The following is a 20,334-nucleotide window of genomic DNA, read 5'->3' as shown; positions in this document are numbered from 1 at the left end:
CTTAGTTAGCGCGGCTTGAACCTCCCTGATTCCTGCATTCGGATGATTGCTCGAGTGCTTAATGTACCAGGTCAATGCGCGATCCTACAGGGCACTGATCAACGTATCTTTCTTGATTGCATCATCTGTCACTCCTTGTGCTTCCCATACAGCTTTTACGACGAACCAAAACTGGTCTGGATCTTCATTTCCGACTCCTTTGAACACCAGCAACTTTATTGAGCTCGCCATATTACAGCGCAGTGGTGGTGGAGGTGGGGTGGGCGAGGATGGAGGTGATGGTGACGAAAATAGCGATGGTGTGGGTGGAGGTGGTATGTGTGGAATCCTCTTCCTTATCAAGTTGATCACACTGCGCGGAGATACCTGTTAATCCATGATTCCTACCCTTAATCCATGATTCCTACCCTTCATTTGCCATACTTTTCCCACCTTGCCCTAATTTCTACATTCTTGTGCATCATCGCTTCCTCCATCCTTGAACAAATCCAATCGCTCCTTAGCCCCATTCACCAGGTCCTAGACCCCTTAACATCATTATCCAACCTCCATTTCCACTTTCCCACCATTTTTCCTCCATCAACCCTCCAAAATCCTCTTTTCGGAACATCCTGTAGAAATCACAGAACATCTTGTAGAACCCCTGTAGACTTCCTGTAGAAGCTCACGAAAGTGATTTCTTGAGATCCGATCACTGTAAAACTCTCTGGAAGGGTGCTAGGGACCCCTTAGGCCCTCTTCTAACCTTCCCAGCCTCCTGCAAGCATTTCCTTTTGCCAATCCACCTATGCACAGTAAAAAACAATTAAAACACATGCATAATAATTCTGCCAACTTACTCAAAAAATACAAAAAGATGTTTCTTTTCAGATTTCACTTCAGAAGTAGCTTAGTCACATGCATTTTACCTTTCTAAGAGTCAATGGCATTCCTTTTTGTAGCTTTCATCATTTTTCTTGCACCAGTAGGGTTAGTCGGTAAAACTAGGGTTTTCTAGGGTTTGCATTTCCTTTCCGCTTTTCGCTTCTTTTTGTAAGTAGATTAGCCTCCTTTGAGTTAGCTTTCATCCATCAGTTAAAAAGCTTCTTCTAAGAGGTCTTAGAAGTTGGCTTAAGCTCCTAGCGGACTTGTGCCAGTTGACCAAGTGACAACCGCGGCAAGAGCTAGTACTTGCGCATATAGCACCGTCGCTTCCAAGTTTGTTACGAAGTACCGGGTTGATAAAAGTAAAGAAGGGAGTCCCAGGAGTTGCAGCATTATTGCTGCAATACTAGGGCCCACCACTACCCTTATTGCTTCCGTGAAATAATTTGTTTGAATTTGAGATTTTATCTTTAATTGTTCTTTAACTAATTCTAAAGTGTCTTCATTATTTTGTTCTTCTATACCAGCAATTATAAGGTGTAAGGCTCTTTTGTGGCACTCATGATCGAGTACAATTAATTTATTAATTTCTTCTTTTATGAGTTTAATATCTAATTTATTCTATGTGTTATTTAGGGTTGAGTTATTATGGAATTGTTCTTTTAGATTTCTAATCTCACTTTTTCAAAATGTCATTATGTCATTTTCTACATTATAAATTAAATTATTTGTGATTTTACCAATAAAAATAAAATTACAATAATAAATTGAATTTAATTGTTTTAACTCTTTTTATTACTGCAATATTCCATTCATTGTTGACTATTATAACATTTCCTCCATAATATGTAATGTGAATGGAGGGGATTCTTTTTTTTTTAAAATTTAGTATTAAATATAAGATCTTAATAATTTATTTGTTTGATTGTTTTTATTTAAGTGATTGGAAAAAGGATTGGCTTAGTTTGAATGGTTGGGAAAATCGTCTATTTTCTCTTTTATCCATGATAATTTTCATGAAGAATATGTTGACCCATTGAAGTTTTGAAGAGTAACCATAATTAGCCCAATCACATAAATTAAATGTTGGCAAGAAAAGATAGGCATCAATCCATAATAATTATCAAAGCACTTACTAACATTTACTACACAATACATCTCATGTTGTTAAAATTAGAAAAAACAATAAAAACTCACTAAATTATAGTTTTATATTATTATTATAATAACCCGCAAACTAGCAACCATATAAACTAAATATTGGTAAAAGTAGATAGGCATAAATTGATAATAACCATCAAAGCACTTACTAACATTTACTACTTAATATATCTCATGTTGTTAAAATTAGAAAAAACAATAAAAACTCACTAAATTATAGTTTTATATTATTATTATTATTATAACCCCCAAACCATACCCAACAGGGCTAGTGAGAGTTGCCTCTCATGCGTTCACGGGGTTTGAACCATACCCAAGAGGGCTAGTTAGAGTTGCCTCTCATGGGCTCACCCACTGGGTTTGAACCAATGACCTTTACAAATGAGTGCTTTAATATAATAGGCAATCACCAACAATCCTGCTCCAAATGGACTTAAATTATTATTATTATTATGATTAAACAATAACAAGAATTAATATATAAGTTAAATATATATACATTTTAATAAACACATAGAACAAGATTCTTAATTATGGAGATTCTTAATTTCTAAATAAGTTTTGTTACAATATTATGGATAATATCATGAATTATCAACACCACATGTCAAAAAAACACCATAACTCAATTCATATATCATTTTGGATAATGAATCATTTTAATTAAAAAATAAAAAATAACATAACTATTTTGAAGATAAATCTCAACTTCTGATTTGTATATATTACTATGAATATTTTGAAATACACATTATACATCAACATAATAATTATTTACATGGAAACTTTATTTCAAAATAAACCTACCTTTCATTTAATTAAAAAAATACTATATTAATTATTCATAGTGGGCTGGATCTACGAACGAAGTAGTACAGTACTTGACCGCAATTCATCGCTGGATTCCATCGATATATTGTCATTTGAATGTCATAGTTGTTACGCTAGATTTCGTAGACTGTCATTTGAATGTCATAGTTGTTATAATCTTTGCAACTCAGGCCGACCTCGCTCATGTTATTGCAATATCATATTAATATCAATTCTACTTCCAACCATTTCAGGTGAAGCCCAAAGCAGGACTCTGGTTTTACCCTCGTTCATTTCTGTGTGTTCAAGAAGAGAAATGGCAACCAAACGCTCTTGTGGTTGTTGTTGTTTCCGCTTCTCCTGCTTTTCTTGTTTACGCAAACCAGATCATCCCACTTCAGGCCCAGGTGCTCAGAGCTCGCCTCCTGCAACTGATATTCCAATAGGTACAGTTTTTTGATAGCACAAAAGGTCGAACGTTTTTATTTATGTTTCTGTATATTATTATGATACCGTCATTTCACAGAAGGCTCTTCCGCTTCTACAATGGCGGCCATCAACGCATGATTCTGCAAATGATAATACTGACGCTGCTGGCGATTGTGTTTGTGCAGAAACTCTCCCAGGAGCTCAAGCTCCAATCCCTGGACCTTTTAATGTTGTAACTCCACCGGAAAATGAGATAGAACATGTTGATGTCAATATCAATGTTTCAGGAACCCATCCGGGCGGCAAAGCTCCAGTCTCCGAATCTCCGGGGAAATCTGAGGGAATAAACGTGAATGTCAATGTCAATGTACCAGAAGCCCCCCAGTGCAATGAAGCTCCATCCTCTTCCACTTCCAGAGTTGCAACTAAATCAGCTGTCATTGACACCATAAAACATCAAGACATTGTTCAAACCGATGGGAAAAATGTGGATGTCAATCTCGATGACCTTATGAAGCACATATCTGACCTTTTGAAACTGAGAGAGGAGGTACATCACAATCTTTCATATCCATCCGAATTACAACATAATTAGATTGTGAACTATATCATTAGATAGTATTATAATTATTGTGTGATATCTGATTTGAATATGGTTTCATTTCTTGTTTCTTCTTAGGAAATGAGTCGAGGGGAAAAAGCATCAAATCCCAGCAGCAATTTCCCTTGGCCTAACTTTCCAGGTTTCAAGAAATTAAAGAACATATTGTCATCGGACGACTTCAAGAACTTAACGAACTTACTGCAATCAGGATTAGACGCTGCTTCTAAATTGGTGTGTATTAATCTCATTATAGAGAATTTCATCACTTGCAATTAAAACTGAAAGTCCAGTATAAATATATTAAATCTGAAAATTTCTCTTCTTTTTTATGTTGTTCAGAAAGATATTATATCTGGACCTGTTACAAAACTCTTGCAATTAAAACTGAAAGTCCAGTATAAATATATTAAATCTGAAAATTTCTCTTCTTTTTTTTTTTATGTTGTTCAGAAAGATATTATATCTGGACCTGTTACAGAACTCCTAAAGGGTATAGGCCAGGCAAGCGTTTTTACTGCAGGACTTCTGGTGGTCGCAAATACCTTGGAAACATTTCAAGATGTTTCCTCGAACCAACAACAGTGTTTGGATCTGTTAAAAGAAATGAGTTATTTTGCTACTATTGTTAAAAGATTCACAGAAAGGCCCAGAGAAACGCAGAATGATGTAATCCAAGATGCAGTAACATTGATTGTTGAAGGGGCGATCTTGTGCTGTACTAATATGGAGCGTTCGGCCTGGAAAAGGTAAATACTCAACATTCTGTGGTTCATCTTATTTACCACGATGTGTATAAATAAAATACAAAGCTGTTTCATAGTGGTCAAATCCGCAGAAAGCCCATGCTTTATACCCAAACATAGAAAGAAGTGTTTTTCATGGAATTTCCTTGCTTGATTGCAGCTTCTTCTCAGCGTCCAAAGAGAAAGGCGATCTGAGTGGCATGAGACAGAAGTTAGATGTCAAATACAAGCAAATTGATATCGAAATCGGTCTTCGTCTTTCAACTGACATTGAGCGTGTTTTTGCTGCCATTGCGGCGAAGAATTCCCCTCTGTCTAAAAGATATCCTGAACATGCTGGTAAAAATATTGTCAAATTAATTTATATTGAAATTTAAATTATTGTGAGTTTAATTTTATTGCTCACAACTTTAAATATGGATGTGGTGTTGAATATTGTTGCAACAGTCGGCATAGAGGAGTCAATTGAAGAGGTGATGAAGCTTTTGGAATGTGACAGTGAAAAGAATGTTGTCATAGTTATCCTCCATGGTTTCGGAGGAATCGGTAAGACCACCCTCGCAGATGCGGTCTTTTCAAAAGTTGAGGGTTGTAAATATTCTAAGGTTAAACAGTTTAAAGATATAAATTCTAAATCTGATATAGTGGAGTTACAAAAAGACATATTAAAAGATTTGATGGAACCTGAAGAATCTGTACAGATTCGAGGGTATGAGGATGGACAGAAAGAGCTGGGGGAAATATTAAAAAAAAGGCAGGCCTTTATATACATTGATAACGTTTTAGATCGAGTTGAGCTTGAACATCTTTTGCCAAAAAATCTGCATGAAGCAAAGAAAGTAAGGTTTCTCCTTACTGCCCGTGACACAAATGTGAAGCGAGCATTCCCAAGATCTGCGTCTCCCCAAATCTATGATATGAAGGGCATTAAGAATCTACAAGCTGCACAGAGTATTTTAGAAGAGGGAACATCGACAGGATTAGCTTCTAGTCAACTCGATCAAATAATAGAAAAATGTGATGGAGTTCCCCTCATGTTGGAATTAGTAAAACGATTCATAGATTATGCCGGCGATAAAGGGGCCGCTTATAAGCAACTGATGGAAAAGGAAGAAATATGGAACAAAGACGATTTTAAGGAGATGCGCATCAGCTTTGCCTACGACGCTCTTCCTGAAGAATGCAAGGATCCATTCCTAGACATCTGTTCGTATTTCAGAAGATGGGATTGGGACACAGTGGAAAATATTGTTGGAGAAGATGAACTGCAAAAGTTAGAAAGCAGAGCACTGGTGACTAAAGACACATTTACTGGGGTTGTAAATGTGCATGATGTGATCTTACAACTTGGTTTCCATATGTCAAAAGGAAAGCAAGTGAGATTGACATTCAGCAGTGCAAGGCAACTGATGGCGTACCTGGAAGAGAAAAAGGAGGTAACAAATCTATGAACTCAAAAAAAGGTTATATACATGTTTGTTTATAGAGTATCTGTTTAGATTTAATTATACTTTATAATGGCATGCAGGGTGCTGAAGGGATTAAGGGCATCTGGTTAAGTGGTAATAAGGATGTGCTGAAGATATCTGCAACAACACTCGACTCAATGCATAAATCATTGAGAGTTCTTCAACTTGGAAATCTGACAGAGGTGGAGGGCAAGTGTAATAAACTATTTGAAGAGTTGGTATTTTTTGAAGCGAAAGTTCCCCAGCTTCCGTTTCATGATGTGTCAAAGTTAAAGCAATTGAGGTACCTCAGTTATGAACCCAATGACTTCAAGCTATCTAAGGCAAGTGATTCTATTTCCCATTCAGTTTTCCCGAGAAAATTGATTCTACGTAAGTAAATGTTTTACTACTTTTAATGGTTTCATATGATTGTGACGTACCAATTACATAACTTGCAGATGCCTTCAAGTTTGAGACACATGGAATTTGATGGAAGTTCACATTCCTATGCTTTTCAAATCTCGTCCAAGGATCTTCAACACCATAAAGATTTGAGAATACTAAGATTGGTCAACTTTTCAGAGTTGACCAATCTGTCTAAAGAGTTGGGCGACCAAGTAACTTGTTTGCAGGAACTATCTCTTTCAAATTGCAAATCCATAAAGAAACTGCCAGATTCAATTTCAAAGCTTCGGTATTTACGGATACTGGAAATGGATAATTGCTCAAATTTGACTGAGTTGCCGGTCGACTTCGGATCGTTGAGTTCTCTGCAAGAACTCAATCTGGCTCGCTGCATAGAATTAAAAGCACTTCCAGATAGTATCGATAAACTTTCATCATTGAAAGTATTGAATTTATCAGATTGCAAGGAGCTTTTAAATCTCCCCAGTGGGTTAGGAAAGTTAACCTGCCTTGTTGAATTAAATATAGAGTCTTGCAGGAGTCTAGAAAATATCCCAGAAAACATTGGAGAGTTGAAGCAATTGCGGGTCATGGATATGGGTGGCTGTTCCCGTCTAAAAGAACTACCTGATGGCTTTTGCAACCTCTCTTTTATCACACGTCTTTCATTTACAGGTTGTAATAGCCTGGAGAAGCTTCCAGATAGGTTTGGTCAATTAAAAAGTTTAAAAAGGCTGGAAATGATGGGCTGTACAAAAGTACAGAAGCTTCCTGAAGGTTTTGGTCAACTGAAAAATTTGGAGACGTTGGATCTTGAAGATTGCAGCCAGCTTAGAGAGTTGTGCAATGACTTCCACTGCCTTTCCTCGTTGCAACGATTATATTTGTCAGGCTGCGAGAGCTTAGAGAAACTTCCCGAAGACTTCCATTTCCTAACCTCATTGCAAAGGCTATTTTTGAACGACTGCCCCAAGTTAGAAGGGAAATCAATGGACCGCGTGACAAAGATGAACACATTACAAGTTGTGAGCATCGAAGAAAGCGATGAGTTGGTGCAGAGATGGGGAGAAATTCAAAGGGATTGCCATGGATCATCGTATCCGTCAGTTCTTATTTCAGAGGTAAGCATATCGTCTATTCACATTTATGATTTAAAAAATGTTATTGTTTTTATTATTTATAATTATTTTTTAAAAGTAAATTTGAGATTTAAAATGGATTTAAAAATATAATTTTTAAAATAATAAAATAGGGAAAAAATAAAGTAATAAAAAATTAAATACAAAGTTTTTTTAAATGTTTTATTATTTATTCAAATTTTTACATTATTAATTTTTGAAAATTTATAAATAAATTATAAATATATTTTTTCATATATTTTGAAATTTTTTTATTATTAAAATATGTAAAATGATGATGATGATGATGGTTAACGTCCGCTGAGACCAAATAATGATCTATCGGACCTTAAAAGACAAATTATTTATATTGATTTAAGATTTTATTCCTATGCTCAAAAAACTTGGAGAGAAGCCTCCCGAGTTCACTATAATTTTGGCATTGTAAAAGGCTAGGAAGGTCAGTATTGTAACAAAGGTTGTGAAATTGAGATCTAATGTGGTTTTCATCCTCGATGCTTCTATTCTCACAAATATGGCAGATCCTTTCCATCCATGGCTTTTTAGGAACTGCCCAAAGACCAGTTTCACTATGGAGCTCATGAGAATTCGTTCTAATCTTTGCTATATTAATTTTCTTCTTTGAGCTAGTTAGAATAGAGAGATACTTTTGATCTTCAAGGGTGGGGTTGATGACCTTCTTATAATAACTTAATTTTCTTTTAGACGCTAAATCTTTCTGGCACCACAATTTTTCTTTGAACTTAGAAGTAACAATATCTTTAATGCTATTTATGTTTTGCAAAGCATCATTCTCATTGATCTCCCAATAGTTTACCCAGGTCCCTGTGTCCTTATGCCATCCTCGGTTAAGCCTTAGATGGTTTTGGCTGGAATTTAAAGCTAGCTTAGGAAGTCTATGATTGTCTATGTTATTGAGCTTGTGCTTGTACTTATTGAATGACAATTCGATATTACATCCAAAATATATAAATTGAAAATTGAAAACTAAATACATCTATATAAAAATAACTTCACGATATAATTAAAGCGATAAGTTGGTGTATTCTTATAATTAATATTAATATTTTGAATTCTATTATTTTTCTATAATTAATATTATTAATTTTTAATGTTATTATGTAATTTATACATATAAATCTTTCTTTTTTTCCAAAATTTTCCTAATATTGTTTTCCAACAAACAATTATTTTACAGGAACTGCCAAAATCAGTGAATAATAAAGAGAATATCAAAAACAGTGTTTTATCGCAACTGAATGGCCTGCTTACAAATGGACGAGGAGAGCCAGTCCATCTATCTGATCTTCTGCCAAACACCTCCGCCCTTCTCATATTTGAGTTGGACGATGATCCAGATAAGGACCGATTCCCGTGGCCCTTAATTGAGGAGACGGTCGATGATGGAATGCAAATAAAAATAATATATATTGGTCCACACTTTGAACAGTTGCCCACGAAAGTTAAGGATACTATCTTTGTGGTCCATGAGTCGGAAAATCGTCTAACAGATATTTTCCTGAATATGGTGCTGACAAGAGAAGGAGATGCTGATGATGGATGCGAAGGAGATGAGAAGGAGATGCTGACGAGAAGGATATATTATCTTCAAATGGATGCGAAGATGGTGGGGGATGGCAACAGCGATAACTATGCTCCTTGTTTTTGTTGGAGATTTTTGAAAGCAGGTGAAGTGGAGGAATTTGTGGTGTGTAACTCACGGAGATACCTACGGTTGAAGCAGCTTCAAGCAGAAACGGATGAAGAGAGTAGTAATATAGAGATGTTGAGAGAGTTGTTTGCACCTGACGGGGACGAAACCACTCCCGTCTTTCAAAAGAATGAGTCATCACAAAAGGTACGAATACCTCAAAGGCTTTAGCCTTCCTTATACAGTTCCGCACATTCAGCCGTTAACTTTGGTCACCCTTTGAATGTCTCGAACTTACAATCTATTTAATTTGATTTTTTAATTAATTCTACTCACGTCTACTGAACAAAAGCAATTTTTAACTTCAAACCGAATAACGCAATTTTTTACTTCGGGTAACAATTTTCAACTTTACTTAATTCATTGCGCCCGTTTATTTTGTTGGTCTATCTATCCAAAGCAATAATATCTTTTACTTCACTTAAAAATTGATCAAACTTCATTTTACTTATTGTGCTTGTTATACTATTGGCGTTGTGCTCGTTTGTTTTGTTGGCGTGACTTTTGTAGGATCCAACGGAAAATTCAGAACGGAAAACTACTTGTGGCGTTGACAAATTGGAAGGGAAAACTATTCTTGTAGAAATGTGGCCTTACAATTCATGGAGATGTGAAATTAACCATCCGTTTTGGAAGGAAATGCATTTTATGGAGAAAGAGAAAGTTGACCTTGAAATTATATCAATTCCTATTGTGCACCCAAGCGAGGAATGTGATGTAATCGATGTGTATAAGCAGTTTTCAAGACAAGTTCCTTGGCTTGTACTCCAAAATTCATGGACAGTAATAACAAGAGCAGTCAAGTTCTTTTTGGAGAAACACTGTGGGTGGGAAGAGCGTGATGAATGTGAAAAATGGTATCCAACTATAAATTGGATCATAGATCCAAACGGGAGAATTAGTGTGTATAGACCTTATATATTCCTTAAAGAAGAATGGGAACAACCAAAGAATATGTCGACTTTAGAGTTCCTTTTCAACCACTCGGAAAGTGTCTCAGCCCAGGTTAATAACTTTATTTAATTTTTTATTATATATTTTAACATTAAAAAAAATGATGATGAATAAATAACTGGTCATTTTTTTTAATTATATTCTTCTTGTTGTTTTTGGCTAGGTGCAAAAGTTAATGCTTCCAGGAAAATTGATATGCTTATATAGAGAAGGGGAAAATGATCGGGCCATATATTCCATGTGGAATGCACTGGAGCAGCAGCAGAGGGACCGCATTCACATTATTCATTTGGGACGTAGAAGAATGGAAAGTTTTGAATTCACTGACAATATTAAGAAGGATTATTATTATCCTTTGAAAAATACAGCTGAGATCGAGGGGATGTCTTCGCTGAATTTATCGGAGAATGAAATTCTGAGATTTTCACTACGTCTATGCCATTTGGAAGAAGAAATTAATAGAATGGAGGATAGTGAACTGAAATTTCTGTTACATTCTTTTCAACCTTTACATTCTTTTCAAAGTGAGTCCGGCTACATGTGCGGATCCATAGCCTTCATGGACGGGGGTGGGAAAGTGGTTGCAGCTTTAGGAGGAAAAAATCTGGAGTCAATATCCGACGGGAAATATGTTGCACAGCGCTTCATAAAGTCAATAATGAATGATATCGAAGGAGGAGGAAAAGAAATGCATGATGAGGACCCCGGCGTCTTCGACAGCCTTATTCAGAACCTGCAAACAACGGCCGCTGCAGCCGTTGAGCAACAAAATGTGGATGCCTATTTCGAGAGCTTGCGAGAGTACATATCTGAGTTATGGGGAATGGAACTTTCTCAGGCTTTTAGATTCAACAAGGTTGATCGCTTTCTTTAGTACCTATCCTAAATTTTCTGAATCATATTATTTTTTATTCACATAATGATTTTTCCATTTCTTATTTTCTAATAGGAGGGGAAAAAGCGGTCTTTGCCAAGTGTGACTTGGCCAACTTCAAGAGGCTTCTGTAGGTTAAAGAATTTCCTATCAGAGGGAATAAGCGACGATTGGGTTGTGCGTATTAAGCCTCTCCATTTTTGCGACAACCATTAATTACTTTTTTGGTTCCAACATGAAATTCATTGTTGGATCATGTCCAACTTATATGTCAAATATTTGATCTAAATTCTGTTTTTATGGTTTTCAGAAAGATATCATTTCTGGTCATCCTGAAGAAAAAGATAAGCGGGCGATCGTCATTCACGGTTTGCTGAAGGATATAGAAGAGGCACAATGGGCTGTTGCAGGTCTTCTTGCGGTGGCGGATATTTTGGAGAGATTCCAAACTATTTCTGCCAACCGAATGGAGTGCTTGTCTCTCTTATGGGAGATGTTTAGCGTGGCGCAATATATTAAGCAGTTTGATCAAAAGCCTGGGTTGTGGAGAGGGGTGAAGCGTGTAGCAACAGCAATAATAGTGGCATACTCCTTCCACTGCTGTTCTCAAATTGATGAGTCCAAATTTGCCTTGTGAGTACTTGACACTTTAATGTTAACTAACAATAGTGATGTTTAAAAAAAAAATTATGTCATGGGTGGCTTGTCAAACGCTTACTTTTAGATAGAAAAGCTTATGAAATATGACTGTGCGCGGAGGCGGGCCTTCTATACAATCAAATAAATGTTTAGATCAAAGAAGCCTCCGCGTTGATTTGTGTTGAAGGCAGAGCCCGGTGAAAATAAATTTCGAAAACTATGATTACTAAGTGGACTTTAAAAACAAATCTTAATGCAAGTTTTTACCATTGGCAGGTTCGGCGATAGCGTTGGTTACGAACAAGGGCGGATAAGGGTAATTTGCCGCGAAATGGCCGAGGCAATCACGGAAGGTCCTAGTAGTGAAAGTGGGCCCCTCTTAGAGAGAATGTTCGACTCCTTCAGCGGTTACCGCTTCCTCCTGGAAAGTGGAGATGAAGGTGGGCCATCTTGTGAAGGTGAAAGCGACGTCTATGCCGTCGAGGCTGGTTCCACAGCTATAGATGAAGGTGGGCCATCTTGTGAAGGTGAAAGCGACGTCTCTGCCGTCGAGGCTGGTTCCACAGCTACAACCGGAGAAGAAGAATAAAACGGAACATCATCTACTTCTTGTGTGATAGCTTTCTTAGCTCCAAAAGCCAGACATGACTGACGAATTTGCTTCCTTAGCCTCTTTTTATGTGGGGATCATTAAAAAGATTCAAAAACTTGATTTTTGAAGTATTTTTAGTGGAATAGAATCATTAATATAAGCTCAAAATTCTTTGAGGAAATAAGTGTAATTAGTTTCAACGTTGTCCCTCTTTTTATTTTCCAAAACAATTTCACTAAATTTTCTCTGGATCCCTAGCTGGGTTATTGTGTTTTCAGTCCATTATAGTATTTAAGCTACTACATGTACAGGTTTATCCACAAATTTATCGTTGAAACAGAGAATATACCGTCACATGAGCAGATTTGATGAGTGGAGCTAGAGCAGATCAACGAGGACTGAACTTTAGTAGCTATTATATGATGTTCATTTTACTTAAAAATTGTTATTATTTTTTTATTATTTAATTATTGTAGTTTAGTTTTTGTTTTTATGGAAAGATAGCATAGGACGGTATTGAAGATAATATTTTATACCTTGTATATAACATGACGATAGAGATCAAATTTCTTCATGTGTAAATTTTGAAAGTGCAAAATATAATGTATTATTTTTCATTGTTTAAATTGTATTTTTGAATACTAAATAGAGTATATATAAGACCAAATAAAAATTTTAACCATATTTTTTTATCTTTTTTAATAGATATATATTAAATTGAATAAGTTAACATAGATCTTCAAATAGTTTATTTAAATCTCTTTTTAAAATATTCTTGAAAACTATTTTACTTCTAATTATTTTACAACATATTCATGCTTTTTTATTTTATTATAATGGACATTAATTTTCTATTTATAACATAATTTTTATTTTTTATTTTTATTTTAAAAGGACATAGACGAACAAATTTACATATTCCTTCATACTGGCGTGTAGAATAAACCTCTGGGCTCAAAAAAACATGACCCAGTTTGACCTGTCTTCGCATGACCCGATTTAACCTTGTCATATGGTTCTTGAATTTCTACAAACGCCTTAGGTGAATTTACTATGACACAAGTTGTGTAATATTTTCTACACCTCTGGGCTCAAAAAAACATGACCCAGTTTGACCTGTCTTCGCATGACCCGATTTAACCTTGTCATATGGTTCTTGAATTTCTACAAACGCCTTAGGTGAATTTACTATGACACAAGTTGTGTAATATTTTTTTTTGGATGGTCAAAATGGATGAAACCTACCCATGGTATTTTTCTTGAGAAATTGGCTTACCTAGTTCCAGTTGATCCCAGGACTAAAATCCGTAGGTGTTGTTTTGTTTGGTGGGTCCACGATTGTGCTTCAATATATTTGTCTTCACTGTGGGCTTGAGATTTGTTATATGGGCATGTACATTTACAGATATTAATATAAATAAAAGTTGTATGTTTTCACTGCAAAATTTTTAGAACGTCTAAAGTGTACTAGATCTATTAAAATTTTGGTGTTTAAGATATTACAAATTATTTTCTTACAAAGTGAAATTTTATTAATAATAATAATATCCATTTTTGAGGTCACAGCCAAGCCATACACCAAATTGGTGTATGAGACCCCCTTGTTTGTGGGACAAGGGACCCACCTCCGCACAACGATTTGACTGCTAAGTCTACGAAGGCATACATACTCTTCCCCCCTCTGGTTTTGAACCTGTGACTTCTTAAGAGGAAACACATGCTCTTAACCACTAGGCCCACTTAACCATTATAATTTAGTTGTTAAATTAGTGGTGAAATAGTTTTTACTAGTTATTATTGACAAATGTAGGTTGACTTATCATTTTTATTTAAGAAAAACTATGCTACTTGGAATTACCCACTAGTAGTTCTTAAGGGGCAAGCTTTCACTCATGTCAGATATATTTGGATCATAAGCCATTAACCTATTTCCTCAAAGTACAAAGAAAACTAACTTTTAGCCAAACAATATTAATTTTATGACATACTACATATCTATAGCCCGCATACTTAGAGCTATATTTTGATTTTTTTAACACACCACAAATAAATTCCTTAAACCATAATGCAAAGACATTTAGATTATTAAATGATTTTGTAAAAACTATTAAATTTAATTATTTTTATTTTATATTATTAAAAAAATAAAAATAATATATATATAAGAACTTTCAAACAGATTTGAAATGATAATTTAAAGTTTCACATTTGTATAACACAATCTCAAAACTCTCTTTTTCTAACCATTAATATTCAACAATATTTTATATAAAATTGCAGACATATAAATAAGATGTGTTTTTAGGCCTTGTATTTTAATAACAAGTTTGCAATATGATTAGCATCATGGATGGAAAGAACACATGTAATCTAAGATGAAAGGACACTCTAACCTTCCAATTTGTCAAGTAATTAATAAATTCATTATAATGAATTTATGTTATGAATATTTTAATTGAAAACCAGGTCCATCTCTTTTTATGCCCGCTAATAACAATAATCGAAAAACCAAAGAAAGGGTTCTTTGCAAATTGCAATCCTAGTAGTAATAGATAAAACGAACTAAAAACATGCAAGGCCGCATTTATCTTTGCAATGTCTCCATCCAGCGAATAATATGCAAAAAAATTTCCCTAATTTTCTTTCCATAAATGAATATTTAAAAAAAATAATTATAAAAAAAATTGAAAAACGAATGAATATTTCAAAAAGTTATAAAAATAATTTATAAAAAAAATAAAAAACAACTTTAAATAGAAAATTTTCCAAAATGCCATATAATTATAATTATAATTATAATTATAATTATATATATATATATATATATATATATATTAATCCGCAAACATGAATTTATTTTTTAATCAACCTTTCATGATAAGGGAATGTGGAAAGCATCCTTTAACTGTTCATGGCATTAGTTCAATATAACTATCATATCCCTAAATTATGTAAATATTTTATTTATTGCAAACTAAACAATTTGATGTTATTTTAATTATGGAATTATTTTTGAAACTCTTATGCATAAATGAATTGCAGTTACTCGTAAATATTGTTTTACTTGCTAAGTGGTTAGGAAAACAGTTATTGGCTTAACTAATTTCTTGAATATTTACTCAAAGAAGAATCAAGAGGATGGGGGCATCTGAGATCAAGGAAAAAGAAGAAGAAAGTTTGTGCTAAGAGGTCAGTCAGAGTTCTGAAGCTATGTCTGGTTTGGATCAGATAACCGTCAGAGAACTATGTCTGGTTTGGATCAGATAATTGTCAAAGAAATTAAGGATCTTGACCAAGAGATAGTGAGAAGAGTTCATTAGTATTGGAACAACTCGGGGGGAAGAGTTCATTAGTATTGGAACAACTCGGGGGGAGACTGCCACATGAGTAGTCTCAAGGTTGGGAGGCATATTATTGAGCAACTAGTCTGAGGAGTAGTCTCAAGGTTGGGAGGCATATTGTTGAGCAGCTAGTCTGAGTTGCAAGATTAATCTGGACCAAGAGATAGTGAGAAGAGTTCCTGAGTACAGGAACAGCTCGGGGGGAGAATACCACAGGACTAGTCTTAAGGTTGGGAGGCATATTGTTGAGCAGCTAGTCTGGACTGCAAGATTAATTTGGATGAGCTGTGTGAACCAGATAAGTAAAATTATCCTACAGATGAATTTATAAGCATATGTTATGTGTTTTCTGAAAGTATTTACCTAGATTATATATCTGTTTTGGGCTATTAGTATGAAGAAAGTGTAAATAGCTATGTAGGAGTTCTATCTACAGGAAACTTGTAATAGACTATAAAATAAGTCACATAGCCTGAGGACTAGTAGGCTAGCACGCAAAGACATGTAACAAAAAATAGACAAACTTAAGTTAATATGCCAGTATTAACGATAATTTTTCCATAGTTAAAAAAACAAAACTACCAAAATCAAGAACAAGATTTATATTATCAAGATTACATTTATTTCTAAAAATGATTAAATAATATACAAACTTCGGAATAAAATGAGGAAAAAACCCTAACAACAAGAGAAACCTCATGCGTTGAATCAATAATGTATGCAAAAATGCATGTACAGTTCTAAGAACAAATTTTAGATAAACAGCGGAATCCCTGGTGTCAGGGAAGAAGCATTAAACAATGAGACTCATAAATTGTAAAAACCCTTACTTATATCAAACCGAATAAATACAAGAGAACCAGGAAGATACTGTTCAAACCCTCGATATATTAGAGAATTTCCAGTTTAGGACAAGTATCAAATGATAGTCTTCGTAACAAATAAACAACCATTACTTAATATATTCGAGTCACAATGGCAAACAGAATCAACCATTATATTGCAGCCCGAGCAAACGGAGAGGCGATATAAAACCCCTGTATAATTTCATAAAATTCCCTGAAGGGTTTAAGTTACATTTTCCACAACTAAACCTTGGATAAACTAATCTATAGTCTAGCTATGGAGCTTGACCACAAGGCCAAGCTGGTTTCGATTAGAAACCAACAAGCCTCTTCGTCGCCTCGTAAGCCCCAAAAACAAATACATACACTGTCTCAGGTTGGATAACCCTTCATGCAAATAAAAAAGACAGAACTGCATGATTACGACCTGAATGCTCTAAACTATTCAAATCCCTTAAAAGACGAAATTCATCTGTAGAGAAACTCTAACTAAATCAAGTACCCGGAACAGGAACTGGGTTTCTGGCTTAAAGTTTGATGAAATAAACAAGGGCTCCATCCACCCTTCGCCTGGAAGTCCGCTCCACCTGCAATCCACACCTCCCGACCCGGAGGAGAACATAAGTTAGATTTTCGTATACATGAAACCACAAGAATATAAAGAACTGTAGTTGCATCTATTAATGGAAGAATGTAGAAAATTACTTGTATAATTGAAAGGCTCGCAGCATTGTTGTAATGCCGAACCAGATGACACTAGGTAAGCCGACCAGGTAAGAGCAAGAACCACCATATCATAAGTTAGATTTTCGTATACATGAAACCATAAGAATATAAATAACTGTAGTTGCATCTATTAATGGAAGAATGTAGCAAATTACCTGTACAATTGAAAGGCTCACATAATTTTTGTAACACTGAACCAAATGACAATAGGTAAGCCAACCAGGTAAGAGCAAGAACCACCATAGCAACTAAGGATAACCCTAGCATCCAATAGCCCAACCCTCAGTTAACGAACAACATACAAGTTACACAGAAACCCTCATGTGGAGCAGGTCGAAGCCATTCAACAGAGGAGAGTAACAATGAACCAAGACCACCAATCCATCGGAAGCAAAAGGACCCAGGAATGATACCAACCATCGGATCGATGCCAGTGCCTGATGACCGTAGATAGGGTCCAGAGCCCAAGGATAGCAGAGGTGCCTCACGACATTGAAGAATCTGGCAGGCTGGACCATCTCCCTAGGCCGCCACAACAGCTAGAGTAATTTCAGATATTAATGAAGGCGAGGTGGCGGATGAAAGTAACATTAAGAATTATATAAAACTTAAGAGTTTAACAATATATCCTCAACCTTAGTCGAATAGGATAGGTTGATCCAAGGTGACGTTAATGCAGCTGTAAATCCACAGTACTAGCAAATCCCGAGGATTTATGTAGCCCATCAAATAATCTCAAAAACCTTGAATTAAATAAGGTTATGAACTCAATATAAACATTAGAGTAACAACGTTAATGTTATAAATGTCATAAAAATATAATGTTATACGAATGGTTATTAATTGAATTGATAATTGTGAGTTTACAACATAGTATTGAGTATATACATCACAGTAATAGTTGGTAAGGAAAAGTTTTTTTTGTTTCTTAATATATATGTTTATTTAAATATGTGGATTCATGACATGTGGTATCAGAGCACTCAGGTTGCCAAGCTGAGACCTCTGGAATAAACAAATAACAAATTTGGTGATATGCACGTAGGAAACAGGAAGCAGCCAGTATGAGAAGAACTGGGAATTTACCACCCAGGTCTGTAATAGGGACGGGGCCCACGTCATTTCAGGAAGGAAATCTTGAGGTTTGGGTACAGCTGGGCGACGAGCCGCGGAATACCAACCTAGATATTATGGTTATAGTACAAGAATTAAAGGATGAAATGGCCCGGTTACGGGCAGACAATGAAAGACTAATGCAGGAACAAGAAAAAATTATGAAGAGTCTATCCAATAGACAAAATAATCGGCCACTGATACCTAGCCCCAAACACAGAAATATGACAGAAGAACAAGAGTTTAGGACAGAGGAAATGGAAACTGAGGGTGGTGAGGAGAATCGTGAAGAGGAATCAGATAATGTGTCCAATCACAAGACACAGAAAATGCAGAAAGTGGAACTTCAAGGGGAATTCCGAAAAATCAAGCCTCCTATTTTCGATGGCGAAAATGAAGAAACGGCAGAAGCATGGCTCATAATTATGAATAAATATTTCCAATTGTACGAGTATGTATATAATCTGAAGGCTTGCCTGGCTATTTAAGGAAAGGCCACACTACGATGGGAGGAAGTAAAGATAGTTTAAGGAGTAAATGAACAAAGTATAACCTGGGAAAATTTTAGAGATACTTCAAAGAAAAATATCTAACGGAGAGATTCTATGATGAAAAATCAAAAGAATTTCATGATCTCCGACTAGGCCAAATGTCCATGGATGAGTTCATAACAAAGTTCATGTCATTACTTCGGTATGTCCCTTACATACATGAAGAGAAAGCAAAGGTGCAATGGTTCATCAGCATTCTACCCCTGTACATGAAAGAACGGCCGGAATTTGATAATCCAAAAACAATGGACGAAGTTATGCGTAGAGCACAAATCTACTATTAGCAAAACAAGCCAAAGGGAGACATGAATGAGAGACTGATAAAAAGGGAAGTAAACTTGTTCCCAGCCAAAAAGGGCCCAGGCAATAAAGCACTGTATAAGGGGCAAACCAACCAGAATTTTAATAAAAATCAGTCCAGATTTAAGGTACCAGGGGAAGCTAGAATTAATGAGTAAACTGGCAAAACTTAAGCAGAGTTAACTACTAGGACTTTTGTACAGTGTTGGGGATGTGGAGGCCCACATTATGTCAAAAACTACCCACACTGCAAGGGAGCTAACCAGATTTCACAAATACAAGAAGCCTCCACAGTAGGAGAAATAGAAAGGAGTCTCCCTAAAATTAATGCCGCTCTGGAAGATCATCAGGCAGAATTTTAGCCAACAATGATTGAATTTGAAGGTAAACGTTTTGACCGAACTGTATCTATTTTGATTGATCCTGGGGCTACCTTGAGTTATGTTAGCCCCAAGATTGTGGAACAGTGTAAATTACAAGCAATAAATTTTAAAAATCCAGGGCTAGTACAGCTAGCCACAGGAGCCAAAAGAAGAGTTTTGGCCAAAGTCAGTAACTGCCCTCTAGAATTAGCTAACCAGTCCATCATGGAAGATTTGAACGTGTTACCCTTAGGGTCATATGACGTCCTTATAGGCATGGATTGGCTAGAAAAACATTGGTCCCTTATTAACTGCAAGACCAAAACCATTAATTTCTGAAATGAGCAAGGGGAAAGACAAGAAATGCAAGGTATTCAGAAACCTTTGCAAATAAGACTTGTAACAACTTCCCAATTAGCAAAATGCATCAGAAAGGGGTGCCAAATTTATGCCATTCAAGTAGGTTATGCTGACTCTAAAGAAAAATCTGCTGCTTTAGAAAATATACCAGTAATACAAAGCTTTCCAGATGTTTTCCCTGAAGAAATTCTGAGTCTACCCCCAAAACAGGACATAGATTTTACCATTGAGTTAATTCTAGGGGCTGCCCCAGTTTCCCAAGCCCCTTACCGTATGAGTATACCAGAACTAATAGAGTTGAAAATGCAGCTACAGGAGTTGTTAGATAAAAATTATATATGGCCTAGTGTATCCCCTTGG

At 35.6% G+C, this 20,334-nt stretch overlaps 2 protein-coding genes across 2 annotated transcripts; both read left to right on the top strand.

The window, feature by feature from the left end:
* Positions 1-2,916: 2,916 nt before the first annotated feature.
* On the top strand, positions 2,917-9,160 carry LOC149197928 (uncharacterized). The gene is made up of 10 exons (XM_089408870.1): positions 2,917-3,281; positions 3,450-3,814; positions 3,944-4,099; positions 4,319-4,614; positions 4,772-4,950; positions 5,059-6,047; positions 6,140-6,403; positions 6,521-7,588; positions 8,805-9,016; positions 9,118-9,160. The coding sequence occupies exons 1-10, from the start codon at positions 3,152-3,154 to the stop codon at positions 9,158-9,160; spliced, it is 3,702 nt and encodes a 1,233-aa protein (XP_089264996.1). The 5' UTR covers positions 2,917-3,151.
* Positions 9,161-9,229: 69 nt separating this feature from the next.
* On the top strand, positions 9,230-11,987 carry LOC149197927 (uncharacterized). The gene is made up of 5 exons (XM_089404011.1): positions 9,230-9,464; positions 9,828-10,322; positions 10,435-11,127; positions 11,221-11,322; positions 11,456-11,987. The coding sequence occupies exons 1-5, from the start codon at positions 9,231-9,233 to the stop codon at positions 11,780-11,782; spliced, it is 1,851 nt and encodes a 616-aa protein (XP_089260137.1). The 5' UTR covers position 9,230; the 3' UTR covers positions 11,783-11,987.
* The last annotated feature ends 8,347 nt before the right edge of the window (positions 11,988-20,334 follow it).

This window comes from Pinus tabuliformis, chromosome 2_2 (genome assembly GCF_031772625.1).
Source record: "Pinus tabuliformis cultivar Carrire ecotype Pingquan chromosome 2_2, CPIR1, whole genome shotgun sequence".
Taxonomy (NCBI): domain Eukaryota; kingdom Viridiplantae; phylum Streptophyta; class Pinopsida; order Pinales; family Pinaceae; genus Pinus; species Pinus tabuliformis.
This window is presented reverse-complemented; position numbering and strand designations above follow the sequence as displayed.

Bases quoted from the DNA above. Each gene is read 5' to 3' on its own strand.
- LOC149197927 (XM_089404011.1), top strand. From the start codon at position 9,231: ATGGTGGGGGATGGCAACAGCGATAACTATGCTCCTTGTTTTTGTTGG. The intron at 9,465-9,827 runs GTACGAATACCT...TGACTTTTGTAG, and splicing joins AGAATGAGTCATCACAAAAG to GATCCAACGGAAAATTCAGA. The intron at 11,323-11,455 runs GTGCGTATTAAG...TATGGTTTTCAG, and splicing joins GAATAAGCGACGATTGGGTT to AAAGATATCATTTCTGGTCA.
- LOC149197928 (XM_089408870.1), top strand. From the start codon at position 3,152: ATGGCAACCAAACGCTCTTGTGGTTGTTGTTGTTTCCGCTTCTCCTGC. The intron at 4,615-4,771 runs GTAAATACTCAA...GCTTGATTGCAG, and splicing joins GAGCGTTCGGCCTGGAAAAG to CTTCTTCTCAGCGTCCAAAG. The intron at 6,048-6,139 runs GTAACAAATCTA...AATGGCATGCAG, and splicing joins ACCTGGAAGAGAAAAAGGAG to GGTGCTGAAGGGATTAAGGG.